Consider the following 20670-nt stretch of genomic DNA (forward strand, 5'->3'; position numbering starts at 1 on the left):
CTCATCTCTTATTTCCAACTAGGGTAAGTTTATCTTAGTCAGTGCTGATGTGACAATGGGACTAGTGACTCTGCAGAAACTTTATTCATAAGTATTTATGTTTCTGACTGACATTTGGGACAAGAGATAACTATTTGAGAAGTTGAACTGGCATGAACTAACTACTACTAGTTTGTGCCAGGAAATGTAAAAGAAAGAAAGAAAGAAAGAAAGAAAGAAAGAAAGAAAGAAAGAAAGAAAGAAAGAAAGAAAGAAAGAAAGAAAGAAAGAAAGAAAGAAAGAAAGAAAACCTGAAGAAAAAAGATGGTTAAATATAAAAAGAAAAGGAAATAAGAAACAATTTTCTTGCTTTGATGTACCATCCAATAACAATTATGTTTGACAACTTGTTTATATATCATAAATTTTCTCCCAGTTTATAGAAAAGTCAGTCTCTTGGCTGGCTTTAACTGCTGAATTTCTTAAATATGCATAGAGAATGTCAATCCTTTACCCTACAGATATAAAAACCTGCAATCTTATGCCAGGCAACAGGTCCTTTTCCAGCATTTGCTGGTGTTTTGACTGCAAGAATCACCCAAAAAGGAATAAAATTTAGCACCAGAATGAGAATGAATTACAGTGAAAAATTCCAGGAGACAGAGAAAGATTTCTTTTGCACTGAAGAAAAATTATAAACTGGTTAGAATCAGGGGAGTTGAGAGTGTCCCTTTAAACTGTGCTGCTGGAATTGATCTCTGTATGTTTTCTGGTACACGCTCCTTTGAAAGGAGAATGAGAGCCAAGATCATTGGCTGCACTGTGAAGCTGTCACATCTCAGTACTGAAAAGGTGCCGTACAAGTGGTTTGAACCAGTCTTTAGCTTTCTATTTCCTATCACCAAGGGCTTTGAGAATGAACCAAGCGAATGCTTTATTTAGGACTAAGTGAGTTACAGAGCCCTCCAATCTGACAGCGTTTCAACCTCGGAGTGAGGGAGTGAGAAAGCAGCAGGAGCAGCAGCCGCAGAAGCACAGCAGCCACAACAGCAAAGGCAGCAGCCCCTACTGAAGTCCAACAGAGGAGACTTGATCTCCAGTTCATCCTGGAACTCCCTCCGCCCGGCATCGTGCACTGTCCAGGGTCCTGAAACATGAACCAAACTGCCAGCGTGTCCCATAACATCAAGTGCCAGTCCTCCTCGAAAACAATCAAGGTAGGACCCAGGTTTTCTCTCTTCCCTCTGCTTTTGCACATGTGTCTTCATTCATCTTAACACACGGACATCTGTATAGGAGGGCACAGGCAGCGGGGATGCCCAACTGGTTTGAGTTTGACTTAAAGGTTAGATGGGAGTAAAGCGTTTGGTTCTGTTTGCATGTGTGTGTCGACCAGGGGGAGTTGCATCCTCTCCACAGTTCTTTTACTTTAACGAGTTGTGCTTGTTTTGACTGAGAATCTATTAGTGGTATATTTGAGGAAGAAAGTTTAGTGAACTTCTAGAAGAGTTTCTGGTCTTCTTGACAAAACTTGTGAAGGATTTGCCAACTGTTGGAAACAGATAATATTACATTGGATATGATATAGTATTTCATTGTTATCTGGATTGGGGACTTCTTATTCTGAAAGTAACGTGTATCCTTCATTGTGAGTGTTTAATTGGTGGTTACACTAAGGTGACTATAGTGAGGAAGTATAAAAGACGTATATGGGGGGTATAAAACAGATGTTCTTATGTATGCCACCATATAACTCAAAAACAGTGAGGTGATTGAAGACACTCTTTATTTCAGGTGCTTGTTTCAAATTTGAGGCTTTTCTTTAATTATTCAAGGAAAAAGACCAAGCTCAGAATTCTACTGTTCTGTTTTAGTTTTAAGTAATGTTTATGTCATTCTCTTTGTTTTCATTTGGGAGATTCTTACTTTCAAGGAGACATAAATTATCAGCTTTCCAATGAAGGATTTGTCATTTATCTGTAGCAAATTATTAGTAAATTATTATCTGTGTGTATACTTTGCATTTGCGGGGGGGGGTGATGAGTTCCTCTGAAGGTCTTTTATGGAAAATACCTCATAATCTGATTGATCAACTTTAGTTACTACAATCTTTAATTCACATACAATTGCATACATTTTACTGAGATTCAAAATTTGAGAAGATTCAAAGTTTGAGAAGACTTATTTTTTATAATTACATTACCTTTTGGTTTATATCTTAGGCTTTTGGGAATAATTCATAGACTATCATTACAAAAGTTATAATTTTCAGCAATAAGTTTCTTTCTAATGAACTTTTTGTCAGTCTTTCAATGACAAATAGACCATAAATTGAATATTTCCCTCCATGTATCTGTAATTATTTTTGAAAGCAAGGAGGTCTCCAAGATATATCACATGATGCATAATTACACCCCGTCATAAATAAACACATAGAGTTAACTGAAATCATGAAGAACCTAAATTCAGATAATTTACACCATTTATAATGACAAAAGCAGAAACATATTAGCATTGGATTTTCTGCACAGTGTCCAAGTTAGGAAATAAAATACCAAGCTTTAGGATTTTAGTGTTTATGAATATCAGAGTCCCATGTATGTCAGTTACATAAGCATACCATCACTAAACAATGACAAAACCATGCACATATGACACTTTACATTGTGATCTATAAACTCCACTGGGAAATGTATGCTGTAGGCTAAAGTGGGATTGAATTCTGAACTAGCTATCTACCTGTGAGTCTGTTTAGAAAACCATAAAATGACCAGTGGCTTCCTGTTTAAATGCTTGAGGTCATAGAAATTGTTTTATTTGCCCTTTTATTATTGGGTAAGGACAAATAAATGCTACTTTCTGGGACTTAAAATCACTTCCCTTTTTGCTACTCTGGCATTGACCACCCTCAGACAAACTGTGTAGGCAGAAAAAATGTTTCTAGTGTAAGGGTTTTACATCATCTTGCTGATCTTGCAGATGCTGTATGTGTTTTTTTATATTCTAACTGCAGCCATTGACTTGAAATGAAAGGCATCATAAAAATTGGACAACCCACCACTTAGCAATGTATTATATTAATGGCTTAATGAAGTAATCTGGAATCAAGGCTCTGGGTGATTTGGTTGATTGTACAAGTAAGTCCTTTTGTGTCCCCTCACCTTCCCACACACACACCCCTGCCTTGATATTGCTCTGGGGAACCAAAGATGCTTGTGATGTTCATAAAGTATATACAGTTGCAAACACAGAACTATTAAGGGAGTAATTACTTGAATATTTTCCAATTTGCAACAGTAAAAAGGGATAAGTGGAAAAGCTCTCTTCAAATTATGTGTCCAATTATGAAACATTTATGGCTTTTGGAATTTATACTAAAAATGACTATCTATATTTAAGTAATGCATTAGCCTATGGAAAAATGCAGTAACAACTTAAAGGAAAACTCTAAGATGAGAAGTTTTTTGGACATATATTAGATGTTAGGGCTCAAAAGACTCTGAACTTTTGGATTCTATCTTCTTTTGTTTCAAGTGTGATTTTTCAGAGGCTTTTTTCTTCACTCTTAAAGTTACTACCTGAAAATGTTAAATAAAGTTTCTCTATGGCATCTGGTTGGCCTTCAGATAATGATGTGACCCAATTTGAGCTCTGAAAACACTCAAATACCTAATAACCATAAATTGCTCCATTTTAGAAATTCTAAAACCTCTGGGGACTTTTGCTCCATGGTTCAGTGTAATAAACATTTAGAGAATTGTTCTCCATTTCCGTGTAGTAAACACTGACTGCTCCTTCTCTTGACAGTTTACTGCTAAAAAGAATGTATTGGGAAGGAACAAGAATGAATTGCATTGCTAAAAAAAAGCTTTAAAGCCCAAAATGTGTAGGAGGAGAAAAACAACAGAGGTGTGTGAGTGTTTATTTCCCTACTTGAAGTTATAAATGCTATGATATCTGCAGTGGGTCGAATTTAGCCATTGTTACCCGTTAAGACTGTTTGTGCTCATGCTTGTGTTGAGGTTGGAGCAGGAGGGGTCAGGTGGTGACCATTATTCAGGTTGCGTGACATTTGTTTGTGTCATTCTGGCCATTCTCCCGCTTAACCAGCCCCCGGCACACGTTTCCCTGTTGGACTTGAGCAGGTATGTTCCTGTAGTCAAAGCTGAAAAGAGACAACAAAGCAGAAGAAGTCAAACAAAGGGTCCGGGCATGTTCTCAGATCACTTTGGACAAGATGTTGAATGCCATGAACTCATAAAAGCCCTTCCCATTTCAGAGCTTGAAAAGAAATAATGTTTTTCCTGGAATCGCTCTAAATCGTACCGTCAAAATAGCAGCACTCTAAAAACGTCTTTCATCTAAGGTCCGTACTGGAAAGTTTTAAGGATTGTTTGGGAATGCTAAGTGCAGGTCTAATCTTGGCTTACTATAAAGTTGATTTCTGAAGAATTTCCCCCACCTTAGGCAACAAACTTGTTTTTTCAACTCTATTTTGGCTTCTTTCAGCTAGACTGAAATACAATTAAGTTTTCTAGTCAAATCTCAGGACTTGGTTTATTTTTCCCCAGTGGAACTGCAAATTTAGAATTATGCCCAAAACAATGAGATTTTTGTTTCTTTCATATTCTAATATAAGTCTAGCATTCATGTATGTCTAAAGGGAGTAGAGGAAATCATCCATCTTTTCCTTTTTTAAGTTAGAGATTGTGTGTGAGTTACCAGGGTTGGTGATTCCTATATCATGGATCATATACATTTTATTTTATCATAGAAATACCAAAATATAGTCCTCAATATTTTTTTACTTTCCCCATCCAGTGATTCTTTCATATCAACATTTTCTTCCCTTTCCCCTTTTCAACATCTGCCTGGTTTATTCTATCAATAACTTCACACCTAAGTTCCTAATTTTATGTAGAAAAGGCTCCCAGGTTCTAAAGTTCTAATTTGCCCCCCACATACTCCTGTTGGAGGAGCTGCAGGTTTCTACAAAGCATATCTGAAGGAGTGTTTAGAACTTCCATTGCCTTCAGGATAAAACACTGATGAGCAGGCAAACACTTCTTATAATTTAGACTGCAATTTATATTGTACTATGAGGTGTTATTATGCTAATAAAAATATTTCCCCCTTACTACTTCTAACCCACAGCACAATAGATAAAATAAAGGAGTGAAAAAGAACAAGATTCTTATCACAAGAACGCTTGTGGGAATGGTAGGTAGAAAATCATTTTAGTGTTTACAAATTGCTATTTTGCAGTGCAACATTGTGATGAGTTTTAATGGCGGGAATGGCTTGGAACTGCAACAACTGGACTCTTACTGATTGTGAATTGTACACCCCTGGGCTCAATGATGGCTACCACATCTGTAATTCTTATGGTACTTGAGCTGATGCTGCATTTAGTCTTAAAGAGCATGTCATAGTCAAACACCCAAATTACATCCACAAAGCACATGTAAGAAAAAGTACCACCTTTTTATGGCATCACAATACAGAAATGTAAGATTCCTCCCAGTTTCACTATCACATGAAAATCTAAGAGCAAAGATTATATTATGCTTCTCTATTGTGCCTTGCATTAGAGTTTTCTTGGTCCTAAGCTTATGGGTTTTACTCATAAGGGGGGAAAAACTTTATTAAATTATAATCTCAACACAGACTCAGACACACTAAAGAAAGTGTTGCTTTCAGTATTCTGAGAAGCTTACAGTTCCAGTTGGCAAAGTACCAACTTCTCCTCAGCATTAGAAGAGTGGGCCACACTTTTAAGTGGTGATATTTGAAGAAGGCAAAAGAGAAGACTTACCAAGAAATGTAGAATAAAGGCTATTGTGTTTGTGATAATTATTTTCTCTTAGAAATGGTCTATATCTTCTCAATAATTCCGACAATGCTCCCTTCATATGCTTAAGGCAAAAATCACAGCCTATGATGCAAAGGAATAGGACCACAAGTTAGAAGTTCAGCTGATCACCAATTTATAGTCATGTACAATTTGCATTTGTTGCCAACCTTTTACACGTTTAAGATTATAGGATAATTTTATTTCAAATAGCTATAAATTCAGTTTCTTAAAGGATATACTAGAGATTTTTATTTTCTTTTTAGTAAAGAGGCACAATGTTATAAAATTGGCCAGTTTTGTATTTTATTAGCTTTTTTCTTAGTAAAATAGAAAGTTTCTTTTTTTATTTGGTATTTATATTTCTTGAATGGAAACTTTTACTGTGAACAATTGTTGTCATATAATGTTTTTTTGTGGCAAATTTTAAAAGTTTCAGAAAATATTTAATATTACTTTACTTGCTTCTTGGAAAAATAAGGAGTTGATTTTCTAGAAACTCATGTTCTGGCGAGGTAGTAAGATCATTCTTGATAAATTTGTGATGACAAATTACTAATTGTCACTGAAAATACATGGCTCTACAAATGAAGTGTGGGGTAAATAAGCTAAGGTAGTGTTTCTCAAAGTATTGGTCCCTGGGCCAGTGTTATCAGCATCCCTTGTGAGCTTGTTAGAAATGCACATTCTTGGGCCCTACCCAAACCTAATCAGTTAGGGTATGATGGTTAGAAAATAATTTTTCTCTTTAGCAAATTAGTATCTTGTAGTGTAACATTATGATAAGTTTTAGTGGTGAAAACGACTTGGATTGGCATCTTACTGATTGTTAACCCCACACTCCTGGTCTAAATCATGGGTACCACATTTTTATTTATTATGGTATGTGGGGAGGGCCCAACAATCTATGTTTTAACCAGCCCTCAGGGTGACTCATGCATGTTAAAATTTCTGAATCACTGAGCTAAAGGACTGCAAAATAAGGCACACTTGTGCTCTGGTTCACCAGAAATAATTGTGTTTGAGTATCATGGATGGAGTTGAAACAACTTCAGAATAATACTTAAAGTTATTAAATAACATGAATTCTATGAGAGCTGAGATTTTATCCATTCCATATCTTTTATCTCTGACAGGGCTTATTTGACATAAACCCTTCACACAGTAGACATCAAATATATATTTGTTGAGTATTAAATGACTGTTAAGGTCTGTCAGCTCTAAGATGAACTATGAATTTTTAAGACCTTATTTAATATGTAACCAGATTGGAAGCCCTGCTCTATCTTTTAAGTTCACAGCAAATTTCTCAGCAATGTACATTGACTTTTTGCTTGGCTTTCAATGATTTTAGCCTCTGACTTTGGTCTGAGGCCATCTGATAATCAGCACCTTTGGTAACTAGGGAGATTCATAGTCACACTAAGCAGAATGTGTATCGGAAAAGTGTCTCCCTTCTTGCCAGCTTTACTTGAAACTTAGAAAAAAACGAGAGGCAAGAATATCACCGTAGCCTTTCTTTCTCTCCTTATAAATATTCTTTAGTCCCTTAACATTTTCAGGTTGATAGGATATAATTAGTGGCAGTATACCACAACTGGAACAAAATTTATCATTATTTTCAAACCTGACCTCTCATGGATAGACCTTTCTTGATGCTACATTAGCAGAACTAGATTTACTGGTTAATAACCTGTGAAGCAAAGGAAGTTTACCTTCTGAACAGATTTATGTCTTGGAAATTCTTCATAGAACTCATGTGTTTGTTTTTTAGAGTTGCCATTGAGAAAAATGATCAAATGTACACAGCTTACCCTACTACCCGCAAATGGATTAGGGCAGACTAGATGGGCTTTCTTTCGGAGGGTCATCCTTAACTTAAATTCTCACTCTCCCTGTACCACAATGAATCATGTGGCCTTGGGGAAGGCAACCCTGTTAAGGCTTTATTTTTCCCCCCACTAACAGAAGGGTGATAAACTAAATTATCTCCCAAAACAAAAATGCTATGTAAGTGCTTTGTATTATAATTTGTTCTAGCAGCAATTTTTAAGGGGTATGACATTTTCATAGAGAGTTGTATAGTGAGAATCAATTTTTATGACATAAAAGCCGAGAATTTTATTTGCAATTATTATTAATTATAATGATGATAAAAAACACGTTTTGGAGCCACCAGGGAGCTGGAAAGTATTTTCTAATATTGTAGTAACATCTGCAGATTTCTTGATGGACCTGTACCAGAAAGGTAGGGGAAGAAGACTGAGTATAAATGCTGTCTAAAGGACTGATTAATTTTTAAAAAATGAAATTACTCATCCCAGTACTGTGCTACAAAAATGGGAGATACTTTAAGTAGCTGCATAGATTGTACATGTGGTTGAATTGAGTAGCAGTTTTATCATGATTGGATATAGCCTTTCTATACTCTGGGCCAGTGGTCGGCAAACCGCGGCTCATGAGACACATGCGGCTCTTTGGCCCCTTGAGTGTGGCTCTTCCACAAAATACCACGTGCACGCCCGCACATGCAATGAGATTGAAACTTCGTGACCCATGCGCAGAAGTTGATATTTTGTGGAAGAGCCACACTCAAGGGGCCAAAGAGCCGCATGTGGCTTGCAAGCCGCAGTTTGCCAACCACTGCTCTGGGCTCACTGTTTCTTTTGCCTCATCTACCCTTCCATGCAACGGTCCTTTTAAAAAACCCATATCCTTACTTGAAATTTCATACAGTTTTCTAATTGAAAGTTCTCAGTCTCCACTAGGCAGAGTGCTATGGTCTCAAATGATCACCTATATTCTCACATCATCTTTTCTGTAACTGCTTAATAACAATCTTTTGAGGTATGATTATTTGTTTCCATATAAGTCTCTCCACTAGCTAGCAAAGGACTGTTAAACGTCTGTCTTTTAATTTTGGTAATTCCAGTGCCTAGCCCTGTATCAGGTACGTAGCAGGTTTTCAATGAAGATTCTTTGAATGTAAGAACAAAGAAGCCTACAAATTAAGCTGTCTTCCCAAGAAATGCAGTCTTACTTTTGAGTTCAGAAACATTCAAGTCTTCCTTGACCTAAGCAGCACTACACATTTTACTTTGAAATACCTACCCAACACTTGGAGAGCTGACAAAGGGACCTAGGGGCTTGGAACAACAGATTTGCGAATCCCCATGAAGATGAGTGGCTCCTGTAAGTCCAAGTGGGTTTTGCCTTATGAGTGTCTTTCTACAATAGAGTTGAGGGAAGTCAGTGTCCAAACTAATTTTGTCCCTCTGTTTCAGAGCCTGGGTCAGCACAGAAGACACAAGTTGCTGCTGATTTTAATGGATGAGGCATTGTAGGGGGACTATAGACTCTAGCACTTTAGTGAGGCTCTTTCTCTTCAGAAACCTTAATTTCTAAGATGAATCACTGCTGCTGGATTGAAAAACACTACTTCTCACAACTCTGGTTTCCAGAATTTTACCCTAAGAAAAACGTGCTCCACTTTGGTTATAATGGAAGTACTAGTAAATAGCATCAAAGTACTTACTGAAGTTAATAGATGGGCCTGTTACTTAAATAATATTTTCAAAAGAATGAACGAATTAGAGCAAAGAGAATATGCAAGGCAGGTTTTCTTGATCAGGGAAGGACAGCTATTGCAAAAATTTTTATTTTTGTATATCTTTGAAGGAAATAAAATCAAGTGAAAGGACAGACTCAAGAAATAATGACTTTGGTTGATACGTGAGCATAGCATTGCATGATGGAGACAGACCTGAACTTACTCTTACCTTGTTTCAGTCCATCAACATTTAATGAAAAAAGATTTAAATGTGAATAGAGTGATAGTGCTTGTTTTTTTAATTTTTTTTTGTTAATCCTCACTTGAGGATATTTTTCCATTGATATTTAGAAAAAGTGGGAGGAAGGGGGAGAGACGAAGCATGGATGTGAGAGAGACAGACACATTGATTGGTTGCCTCCCACATGGGCCGGGGATCTAACCTGCAACCGAGGTACATGCCCTTGACTGTAATCAAACCCAGAACCCTTCAGTTTGTGGGCTGACACTCTATCCACTGAGCCAAACTGGCTAGGGCAGATACTGCTTGTTTTTAAGGAACACAGCCTAGGATAGAAATTTGTACATTTCCAACAAAGTGATAAGTGCTAGGTGGGGCAAAGACTAAGGTTTTTTTTTGTGTGTGTGTTTTTTGGAAGCATTTGGAAATCCAAGTCAGAATCCTAATAGAAGTTAGATTGATAAAGAGAGGGGAAGAAAATATTATATAAACAGAAAAATCATATGCAAAACTTGGAGGAACAAGGCAATGTAACTATTATGAAAGCATTGTTATTTGAAACAGATTATATTATAGAATGTAAGTGATTAGGAGGGGAGAGAAATGAGGCTGCAAATACATATGGGGGACTGGACTTTGTGTTATCTTTCAGGATTTGACTATACTCTGAGGACAAAGCTTAAAGGGAAAACAGTGCAAAGACAAGATCATGAGATCTAAATTGGGGACAAGGTTCTGTGACCTTGGAATCAATCCTGAGGTTCATGGCTTTAGATAGAAAGCAAAGATGGTAATATATTCCTGGTCCATCTTTCAGGGTAATCTAAGTATTATTAGCAGACAGCTATTACTGAAGGCACATCTTAAGAACAAAGGCTGTATTCATTAGATTGATTTAACACCACCCACTGTCATGAACACTCATAATAGTTGGTCTTTAAAGGCTTTATTCTATTTTTTTAAAACATAAAAATACCCTTATTTTATTTTTGTCATGAGTTTTTTTCTCTCCTTTTTTTTCTTTTTTGCTCAATCCCTCCACCCACCCCAGTACTCCCCCCATCCCCAGAGCTGTCAGCCTATTCTCTGAGTTTTCTCTATTTTGTTTGTTAGTTCATTTTATTTATTAGATTCCATATATGAGTGAAATTATATGATACTTGTATTCCTCTGGATTCTTTTTTGACTATTGACAATCATTGTGCTGTACCAAAATTTTCCTCTTTAATATTTGAAGACCATGTACAGGTAACTGGTTGTCTTTTCAACATCACCCAATGACGCATGAATGAACTCTGTTAATGGCATTTGATTTAAGCATAAAAGATGCCTGGAAATTTCAGGCATATAGGTAGAATGTCCTTTCCTTCTTAGTCTTCTAATTACATAAACCAGTTGAACTGACTGCTCTGATTCCACACTTGGTCTGCAGACATGACAATTGACAATGTTCAGGGGACAAATAAAATTTTCTTCCTTTGGCCTAGAATTAAGTCCAAAGCCAATTCCATATCTATGGTGTTTGAAGATGCACATGGTTAAATGGAAGAAGTAGAAGAGGGGTTACCCAAGTAAACATGAGGTAACAATCAGGGAGGTTGGATGGTTTAGAAGGGGAAAACCAAAAATATAAACCACAGAGATCAGCAAGTAAGCTTTCAGAATCTGATGGGCTATAACATACACCATGCTGTGAAAGACATGCAATACCATGGCTCAAGCAGTGTTCCAACTAAGGCAGAGGTTCTCAACCTTCCTAATGCCCCAACCCTTTAATACAGTTCCTCATGTTATGGTGACCCCCAACCATAAAATTATTTTTGTTGCTACTTCATAACTGTAATTTTGCTACTGTTATGAATCGTAATGTAAATATCTGATATGCAGGATGTATTTTCATTGTTACAAATTGAACATAATTAAAGCACAGTGATTAATCATAAAAACAATATGTAATTATATATGTGTTTTCCAATGGTCGTAGGCTAGCAGTTCTCAACCTGTGAGTCGCGACCCTTTTGGGGGTCAAATGACCCTTTCACAGGGGTCGCCTAAGACCCTCGGAAAACACATATATAATTACATATTGTTTTTGTGATTAATCACTATGCTTTAATTATGTTCAATTTGTAACAATGAAATTGGGGGTCACCACAACATGAGGAACTGTATTAAAGGGTCGCGGCATTAGGAAGGTTGAGAACCACTGTCTTGGGCGACCTCTGTGAAAGGGTCATTTGACCCCCAAAGGAGTCGTTACCCACAGTTTGAGAACCACTGAACTAAATTATAATAAACTAAAATATAACATTGTCTGTGAGTGCCCCATAGCAGAGCCCTCTTCCATCACTGGAGCAAAAAGGTGGAAAGAGAAGGCCCCAATATTATCTCATTCAGACACCTTTGTCCCCTTTGCTATTAAATGACTCAGTGTGCAATCAATTTTGCTTTGTGTTTTCATTTTTCAAACATTAAGTTCTTTTCCCCTTAGGAAGATAAGGGGAAGTAATGGTGATATCCTTCATCAAATAATTAGGGTTGCTAAGGGCCTATCTCTGGTACTTCTAGGGACTTGGAGCCCTTAACATCCCCAGAGCATTCAGACACCCAAATGACTCCAAGATTAAGAGGTAACATAAAGATTATGGTTAAATGTACCATTGAAACTGGTAACTGGAGAGAGCATGCCTCATGTAAAGGCATACCAGATCGAAGTCCTTGGAGGGGTGTTTATAATAGGAACATAGCATATATGGGGTCACACCAAAAGTAATCTTAGTGGAGGCTCAGGACCTGGTTTGTAACTTCTGTCTGTGTGATATTGATAAATACCATGATTTAATTACCAAATGCTGCACAACAACTGACTTGTGTCTCCTACCCACCCAGTTCTCTGATTTCACCTCTGTTCTTAGATGCTTCTCTTTACTAAATATTGTCATTTAGATATCTATTAGGTAATATATTTTTATTATATTACAATTTAGAACTTTTGATCCTTGCTGCCTACTCCTTTCTCATTTCACTTTATTAAATGTTATCACCATTTTCTTTTCAAACCAAACCAAAGCTTAAATTTCAAGTTTTACTCTATTCTCTTTAATCTACCATCCAATCCATCAGCAAGTATTATTCTAGATCCTAAATCTATCTTCACACTAAACACTTCTCTCCACCTCCACAACAATCAACCAAACTCCTTGCACATTAAATTTCACCTGAATTATTGCAACAACTTCAGTGGATTCCTAGCTTCTAGTATGCCTTATCACAACCAATTCTCCACTCTGAGTGGTGGTTGTAAGATGTTACTATACCCTCTTACATATATTTGACCGCTTATACCCTTTACTATCTTCCCAATCCTATTTTTTTCTGATAATCACCATACTGTTGTCCATGTCTATGAGTTTTTGTTTGTTTTTCATGTTAGTTCATTTGTTGCTTTCAGTTTTATATCCCACATATGAGTGAAATCATATGGTTCTGTCTTACTTATTTCATTTAGACTTGGCTTTGGGTGGTGGGCATACAATGCAGTATCCAGATGGACATACAATTCAAGAATTGTACACTTGAAACCTATATAATCTTTTTAACCTACTAGTGGCCCAGTGCACAGATTCATGCACATTGAAAGGAAATTAATTAGAAGAAATATTTTAATATCACTATTCACCCTTTCTCTATAATAGAAGTGCCAATAGTTGGTCTTCAGATACATTCTGTCGACTCCGGTTTCTTTCGGCTTCTGAGGTACGTTGTGCCAATAGTTGGTCTTCAGACATATTCTGTCAACGACACTGCTTTCTTTCAGCTTCATAATGTCAACAAAAACAACCAAATTCACCATCGACAGTAACAGATCGAAACACACATGTGTGATTGTCGCCAGTAAAAGCTTTATATGTATCATGCATGCGCGAGTCAACGTTTATTTTTAAATTGCCAATGCACGTCATATGTACTGACCAGTTCTTCAGTTGGACAGTTGGATGTACATACAGTGGGTCACTTAGCCTTTTATATATAGAGAGAGACTAGTGGCCCGGTGCATGGATTCATGAACATTGAAAGGAAACGGGACCACGCTCCCTCCTCTCTGGTTCCAGGGTGCATCACCTGAGAACCACCGCAGCTCAGCAGCTCCTGCATTGAGCACCTGCCCCTTGGTAGTCAGTGCATGTCATATGTATCAGCTGGTCAGGTGGTCAAACGGTTGGAGGGTCACTTAGCCTTTTATATATACTGATAGATGTCACCTCAATGCATTTAAAATTTTACAAAAGAAAAAACGTTACTATAATTACTTTGCACACATGGTTTAAGCCTTCACTTTGCTTTTAGAAAACAAACCCAGATCCTAACCTTACCCTAACAACTTTGAATTATCTGGCCCCTGTTTTTCCCTTGGACCATACTGTGTTACATTCTCTCTTCCTCCCCTTTGCCCTATAACTAATAGTATCCTCCAACCCAACTGGCCTCCTTTCTGAGCTTGTAACAAGCCAAGTTCTTTGCTATAACATTGTCTTTGTGCTTGATGTTCCCATTGTCTAAGAACTCTTTTTTTTCTGTCACTTCCCATAGTACCTTTCTGGTTTCAACTCAGGCCTCTTGTGATGAACACTGTCCATCTAGGCTGTGTTCACTCCCTGCTAGTTCTGTAGAAGCTCATCACCAGAGGTGACAATTACCTTTCATTATACTGATGGTGCTATTACTAATGTCTCCAAACCATAAGGGAGATGAGGCAGTCTTACCTCCATGAAGGCCTTTCATCTTTGTTATATTCTCTATTAGAACCTTGTAGAACAGGTCATGTTATTTATATATTATTTTATATAGCTATAGGTTATTGTATTATTTATCTTTTATATTATAAAAGAACCTTTCTGGATTATGTTTCCCAATTCTTTGCCTGTTGATATCATAATTCAAAAAAATGATATAACATTGCACAGATGAGGCTACCAAAAGGCATAAGAACCAGAGCCAGTCTTTAAGAATCTTACAATCTGGGTTCCTTTCTCCTTTCTTTCACTGGATGGAAGGAGGAGGACATGAAAAAACTAAGTAATTGATGAAAATACAGTGTGAATGTGCTCCGGGAGATCAGAGAAGATACACCTCACCCCAACTTCTAGAAAGGAGTCCCCTTTAAACTGAGACTTGATGGGCAAGCAATAGTAATCGTGGTGAAGAATCTGGGGAGAAAGAGGCATTTAAGATGGGGGGTGTGTAAAAGCACCAAGTAAGGGAGAGCACCACTGCCACCACCACCATCTTCCTCATCACCACTGTCTTATTGCTACCGTTGTTAAATGACGGCACCATGATACACAGTCTGGGTTTCTTTATGGGGTATATCTAATTCCCACAGTGACTTAGCAAAGACAGTGTTATTATTCTTATTTTATTTTTTAATTTTATTTATTTATGTTGAATATATTCTTATTGATTTCAGAGAGAAAGGGAGAGGGAGAGAGAGATAGAAATATCAATGATGAGAGAGAATCATTGATTGGCTACCTCCTGCACACACACACCCCCACCCCACCCCACCCCACCCCACTGGGGATCGAGCCTGCAACCTGAACATGTGCCCTTGATCAGAATCAAACCCAGGACCCTTGAGTCCACAGGCCAATGCTCTATCCAGACTAGGTAGTTATTCTTATTTTATAGATAAGGACATTAATTTTCCTTAGTTCCTTCAGAGTATAAGGAGTGGCCTCATATTTGAACCTAGATAAATTTATTATAAAATTCAAGATGACAGCCTGGCCTGTGTGGCTTAGTTGGTTGGGTGTCATCCCATGCACTGAGGGGTTGTCAGTTGATTCCTGGTAGGCGCACATGCCTGTGTTATAAGCTTGATCCCCAGTGCGGGGCAAGAGGAGCAGCTGATAGATGTTGTGCTCTCACTTTGATGTTTCTTTCTCTCCCATTCCTTTCCCATCTCTCTAAGAATCAATAAAAAGAATATTTAAAACTCAAGCTGACAGCTCAGGTTTCCTGGCTCCTATCTTAGTGTTCTCTCTGCTCTCTCTTGCTCCCATCAGCTCTTTAAGGAACTAGTTGCTGTTACCCAGGGTTCCCTGCTGTTTTAAACCTCTAAGTTGAAGTTCACTGTTTTCTCACACAGGAAAGCCCTGTGTCCCCCTTTTTGCCTGGCTGGTAAATAATGCTCATCATTTTGTCCTCTCTTGATAGCAAGGTCACCTCCTCTCTGAAACGTTGCCTCTTCCTTACTCTCTCTTCCAGTCCCAGGAAGACAACTTGCCTTGTGCTTCACTGTACCTGCAACACACCATCGCCTTCATATACATTTATCTTTGTGTCCTCTCCCTTCACCCTCTTCTTATCCCATCCACCTTCTTCCACCCAACCCATCCTCAGCTAGACTGCAGGCTCCTTGAAACAAATGCAGTGTCTCATTTGTCATTGTGACTTCAGCGTCTAGCACTGGCCCTGACGTAGAATTAATGCTCATACAGGGTGTGCTGGATGAATGAGTGAGTGGAGGCCATCCACTGTGGAGACCGACGTGTCAGTGCTCCAGGTTAGCCTTCATAACGTTAGTGTTTCCTTTCGGTTTATATATGATCACATGACTCATTCTGGCAGAAGATGTAAGTAGGAGAAAGAAAGCCAAATATGTTTCTGTTTTTTACAAAGGACTTTCATCTCTCACTGTCTATGTGTATGTGTGAAGCAAAATGAGAGTTGGGTTTTTAAAATGTAAATACAACCTATGTTTTCTTCTAGGAGTTTTATGGTTTCAGCCCTTACTTTTTAGACTTTAACCTATTTTGGGTTTATGTTTATATATAGTATGAGAAAGCGGAACAGTCTTATTTTTTTGAATGTATCTGTCCGGTTTTTCTAATACCTATTATTGAAAATACTCTCATTTCCTCATTGCATATTCTTACCTCCTAGAGGAAAAATATATCGGTACTCACTATTTTCTGAACACTCTAAACTCCCATCAGAACTTGACATGATGTTTTTCATTAGCCATTCAATACCTGTCGATGTTGTCTTCAAGGTTTATTTAAGAAAGGACATTATAAGAAATTAACGTGTTAAAAATAAAAATGTAAATTCAGTTGCAGTTGGCTTATAGGTAAGTTCTTTTATTTGTGTTTAGATAAAATCTTTTAAAGTGATCTCAAATGTGATTTATTTTTTAAGAATATGAATTTTACTTAAGAAGAACATATTTTCATATTTTACTTAAAATGAAAAACTCTGTGCCAGAGTTTTCTAAGTTTTCTTTTAACTTTTTTTTCTTGCCTTTGGGAAAATATTTATGGCATATAGTTGTGGTAGAATTGTAAGGTTCTTCCCCAAAGAAACCCAAACCATCCCTTTCAACTGATAATTCTAAATCTGGGAACTGGCTCATATCTGGAAAATTCCCATTGTAATGCTGATATCAGACTTCTTACCAGCTCTTGATTTTTGTTTGTTTGTTCATACAAGTCAAGAATTTCCCTGTTGGTTTTCAATCCTTCCTAGGAACATCAAGAATTATTAGCCATCACCCCAGATTCCTGTGGCTCAAGACATCCTAGTTGCCATTCTGGCCTTGTTGCCCATCATAGCTGCTATTCTAGAAATCAGTTATCTCATTGACACTAAGGAACTCAGTGCCATGGTGGTATCTCCTCGCCTACAGGGACAGCCGATCCTGAACTTCTCAGCAACACCTGTGCTCCCCTCGTTAGGACCCCCTTACTACCTTAGTGAGCAGGGAGTTCTTTGGGCCCTCTGAGTAACATATTCAGTGTTGTGTCCTCTGATCATATGTAGTAAATTCACTTTAACATTCATGAGCCTGCTGACCCTTTTCTCAACACTGCTAATTAGTTCCAGCATCTCTACATCATTTACTATAGGTCATCGTTCATGCCCAAGTTTTGTTTAATTGAATTTATTGGGGTGACATTGGTTAATAAAAGTACATAGGGTTCAGGTGTACAGTTCTATAATACATCACCTGTATATTGTATTGTATGCTCACCACCCCAAATCAAGTCTCCTTCCGTCACCATTTATCCCCCTCTTTACCTTTTTCTACTTCCCCCACACCCTTTCCTTTTGCTAATTACCATATTATTATCTGTGTCTATGAGAGGTTTTGTTTGTTTGTTTGTTTGTTTAATCCCCTCACCTTTTTCACTGAGCTCCCCAATCCCCTTTCCTTCTGACAGCTGTCAATCTATTCTCTGTATCTGTAAGTTTGTTTCTATTTTGTTCCTTTATTTTGCTCATTAGGTTCCACATATAAGTGAAATCATATGGTACTTGTCTTTCTCTCACTGGCGTCATACCAACAATTCATTTATATTTTACCACCTCCCTGCTAAGTAAAGTAGTGGGAACCAGCATTTTAAATAGCTGATCTTAGTCAAGACTTCTGCATTCAGTATCTCTTTTAATATTTCAGAGCAGACAAGATCCCCATTCTAGAAAAAATAGTTAAGGCTTAATGATCTGATTATGGAAGAGATAAAACTAGATTTCCTACTCACTCCCACCTTGATTCCACAGGTGAAGGCACATTTATTACACCACATAGTAATGCTGCTTATAAAAAGTATGTAACCCGAGGGCTTTTCTTTCTAAAATATACAGGCACTTGATTGTCTATGAAATAATTGAATGTTGAGAGTTTTGCCTTTGCAAAGCCTCACATTTTCAAAGTCACCATTATACTTTAAGTCTTTATCATGTATTATTAACAGACTAGAGGCCTGATGCATGAAAATTGGGCACTGGGCAGGGTGGGGGCATCCCTCAGCCTAGCCTATGCCCTCTCACAGTCCAGGAGCCCTCAGGGGATGTTCGACTGATGGCTTAGGCCCACTCCCCACACAAGACTATGCCAGCAGTCAGCAGCCTTAGTGCTGCCACAGAGGTGGGAGTGGCTTCCGCCACCACCACAGCACTCGCCAGCCATGAGCCTCACTTTTGGCTGATCGGCGCTCCCCCTGTGGGAGGGCACTGACCACCAGGGGGCAGCTCCTGCATTGAGTGTCTGCCCTGTGGTGGTCAGTGCACATATATTGACCAGTCGTTCCACTGTTTGGTCGATTTTCATATTAGCCTTTTATTCTATAGGATAGGACCAACCTGAAAATAGCAGAACTGGGGACCCACAATTCAATGAGGCAGGAGAAATAATACAGAGACCAAAAAGTACATCTCTTAAGAATTCAAGCAGGATGTAAAATTATAAGCTAATTTTAAAGGATAGTTTAGAGTCAGGGAGAGAAGGGTCCTCAGAAGCAAGAACAAGTTCACACAGGTATGGGTGAACAGTGTTTTTTTGAGTCCATTTGGACCAGAAACTTATTATTAGAGATTCAAGCAGAGAAATTTGTAACTAGTCCCAGAGTAAGAATATTAACAACAGAAACCACCACAGAAACAAGTGTGCGTTCCAAGTGTTTGCATAACACCATTAGACAGGTTTTAGTTGAATACTAACTGCAATCCTGTAAAACATACATTCTTATTATTGACAGGATATGTTTAAATGAAGAAGGAAATATGAGGTGTTGGAATAAGAATAATAGCAGTATGTATGAAGTATGCACACACTATATAGTTTTATGAATTGAAATAGATTTTGGAAGAGCAGCTTCTAAGGAAATGGTTGTTATTATGTGGACAAATATTTGAAGCATTAGAAGCGCTGGGCTGAATTTTTACTGGTCAGTGAAACAGGACTGAGGCAGCTTATCATTCTGCATACTGTTGGAGGTCAATAGGCCAAGATCACCTATGAAGCTAAGGTAGCACCAAAGACAACAACAAACATCCTGTCACAGTGCATATGCTCTGTTCTTGGCCACTGTGTCCATCAAGTCCAAGTTCTGCTGCTGATGGCACAATAAAAAAGCTGTGGGCAAATACCGAAAACAGTCGGTAGAAGTGGAGCTACCCATGTCCTATCTAGCTTCATCTTGGGTCAAGATTTGAGAAAGAATATAAACTGAGTAGTTTGTGAAATAGGTGAGGAATAAGATTGTGGAGGGTCGTCTTGGGTAAATAAATAAATATTGAATGTTCAGATGATGTTAGATGTAATGTATCTGTTGTTTCTACCACTGAGACTTTGTCAGTCAATACAAATATACTTGTGATACCCTGTGTCCACTGGTCTCACTTGGTCTAACTCAAGATTTCTCAGCCTCACCAAGAGTGACACATTGGACTAGATTATTCTTTGTTTTGAGGGCTATCCTATGCATTGGAGCATACTTAGCAGCACCCTGGGTCTCAACCTGTCAGACGCACCCTCCGCAGTTGAAATCAAAATGTCTCCAGACATTGACAAATGTTCCCCGGGAAGTGAAATCGCCTCTGGTTGAGAACCACTGCCCTAACTGGTGGCCATTGATCCAGGTGAGAGAAGCTTGGAAATAGAAATAAATGTGGCTCATTCTGGTCTCATGACTTTTTCTGAATTGACTGCCACTGTTACAGTATCCCCCTTGGCCTTTCTGATACTAAGGATGGTTGAGTCAACCAAATGGCACTCAGAGAATTGAATAATTACCATCCAGGGTTTATAGAGGGAGGGGTTCAGAAGGAGGGCCAGAGGTCTATCCCCAAATCATGTATAAAATACTTGAACTGCAGTCATAAAACTCTATACCACATTTCTTTTCTCTGTAAGTAGCTTTTATTCTATGCTTTGCTGAACCCAAACCTTGGGTATTGAGAGAAAGGCAAAATAGGTAGGACTTTGGGCCCTTCTGCTTTTTATCCCATCTCTACTTTTACCTTGGCCAAAGCAGCATGACTGTCACCATCCTACATGCAGAATGGTTAATGTTCTATTACATAAATAACAGACAAAACCCTCTGCATTGTTTCATTTTTCCTGCTTGCACTTGGAGAAGACAGAACCGGCGTTAATCTAGAGAGAATCTCAACACTATTTATGTGTCCTTGGAAATCTATTTTCAAGGGCAAGGTGAGCTGAGTCTGCAGGGATATTAAGTTTGCTCATCTGCATGGTAGAAAATG

At 38.1% G+C, this 20670-nt stretch overlaps 1 protein-coding gene across 1 annotated transcript in view; it reads left to right on the top strand.

Annotated features, from left to right (window-relative positions):
• Positions 1-886: 886 nt before the first annotated feature.
• Positions 887-20670, top strand: part of DPP10 (dipeptidyl peptidase like 10) — a 1368028-nt gene continuing 1348244 nt past the window's right edge. The window contains exon 1 of the mRNA XM_070423111.1: positions 887-1196. Coding sequence (XP_070279212.1) covers positions 1134-1196 — 63 coding nt within the window. The 5' untranslated portion in view covers positions 887-1133. The remainder of the gene's footprint in view (positions 1197-20670) is intronic.

This window comes from Myotis yumanensis, unplaced genomic scaffold, assembly GCF_028538775.1.
Source record: "Myotis yumanensis isolate MYYU_CA2020_CCGP unplaced genomic scaffold, mMyoYum1.0.hap1 SCAF_8, whole genome shotgun sequence".
NCBI lineage: Eukaryota > Metazoa > Chordata > Mammalia > Chiroptera > Vespertilionidae > Myotis > Myotis yumanensis.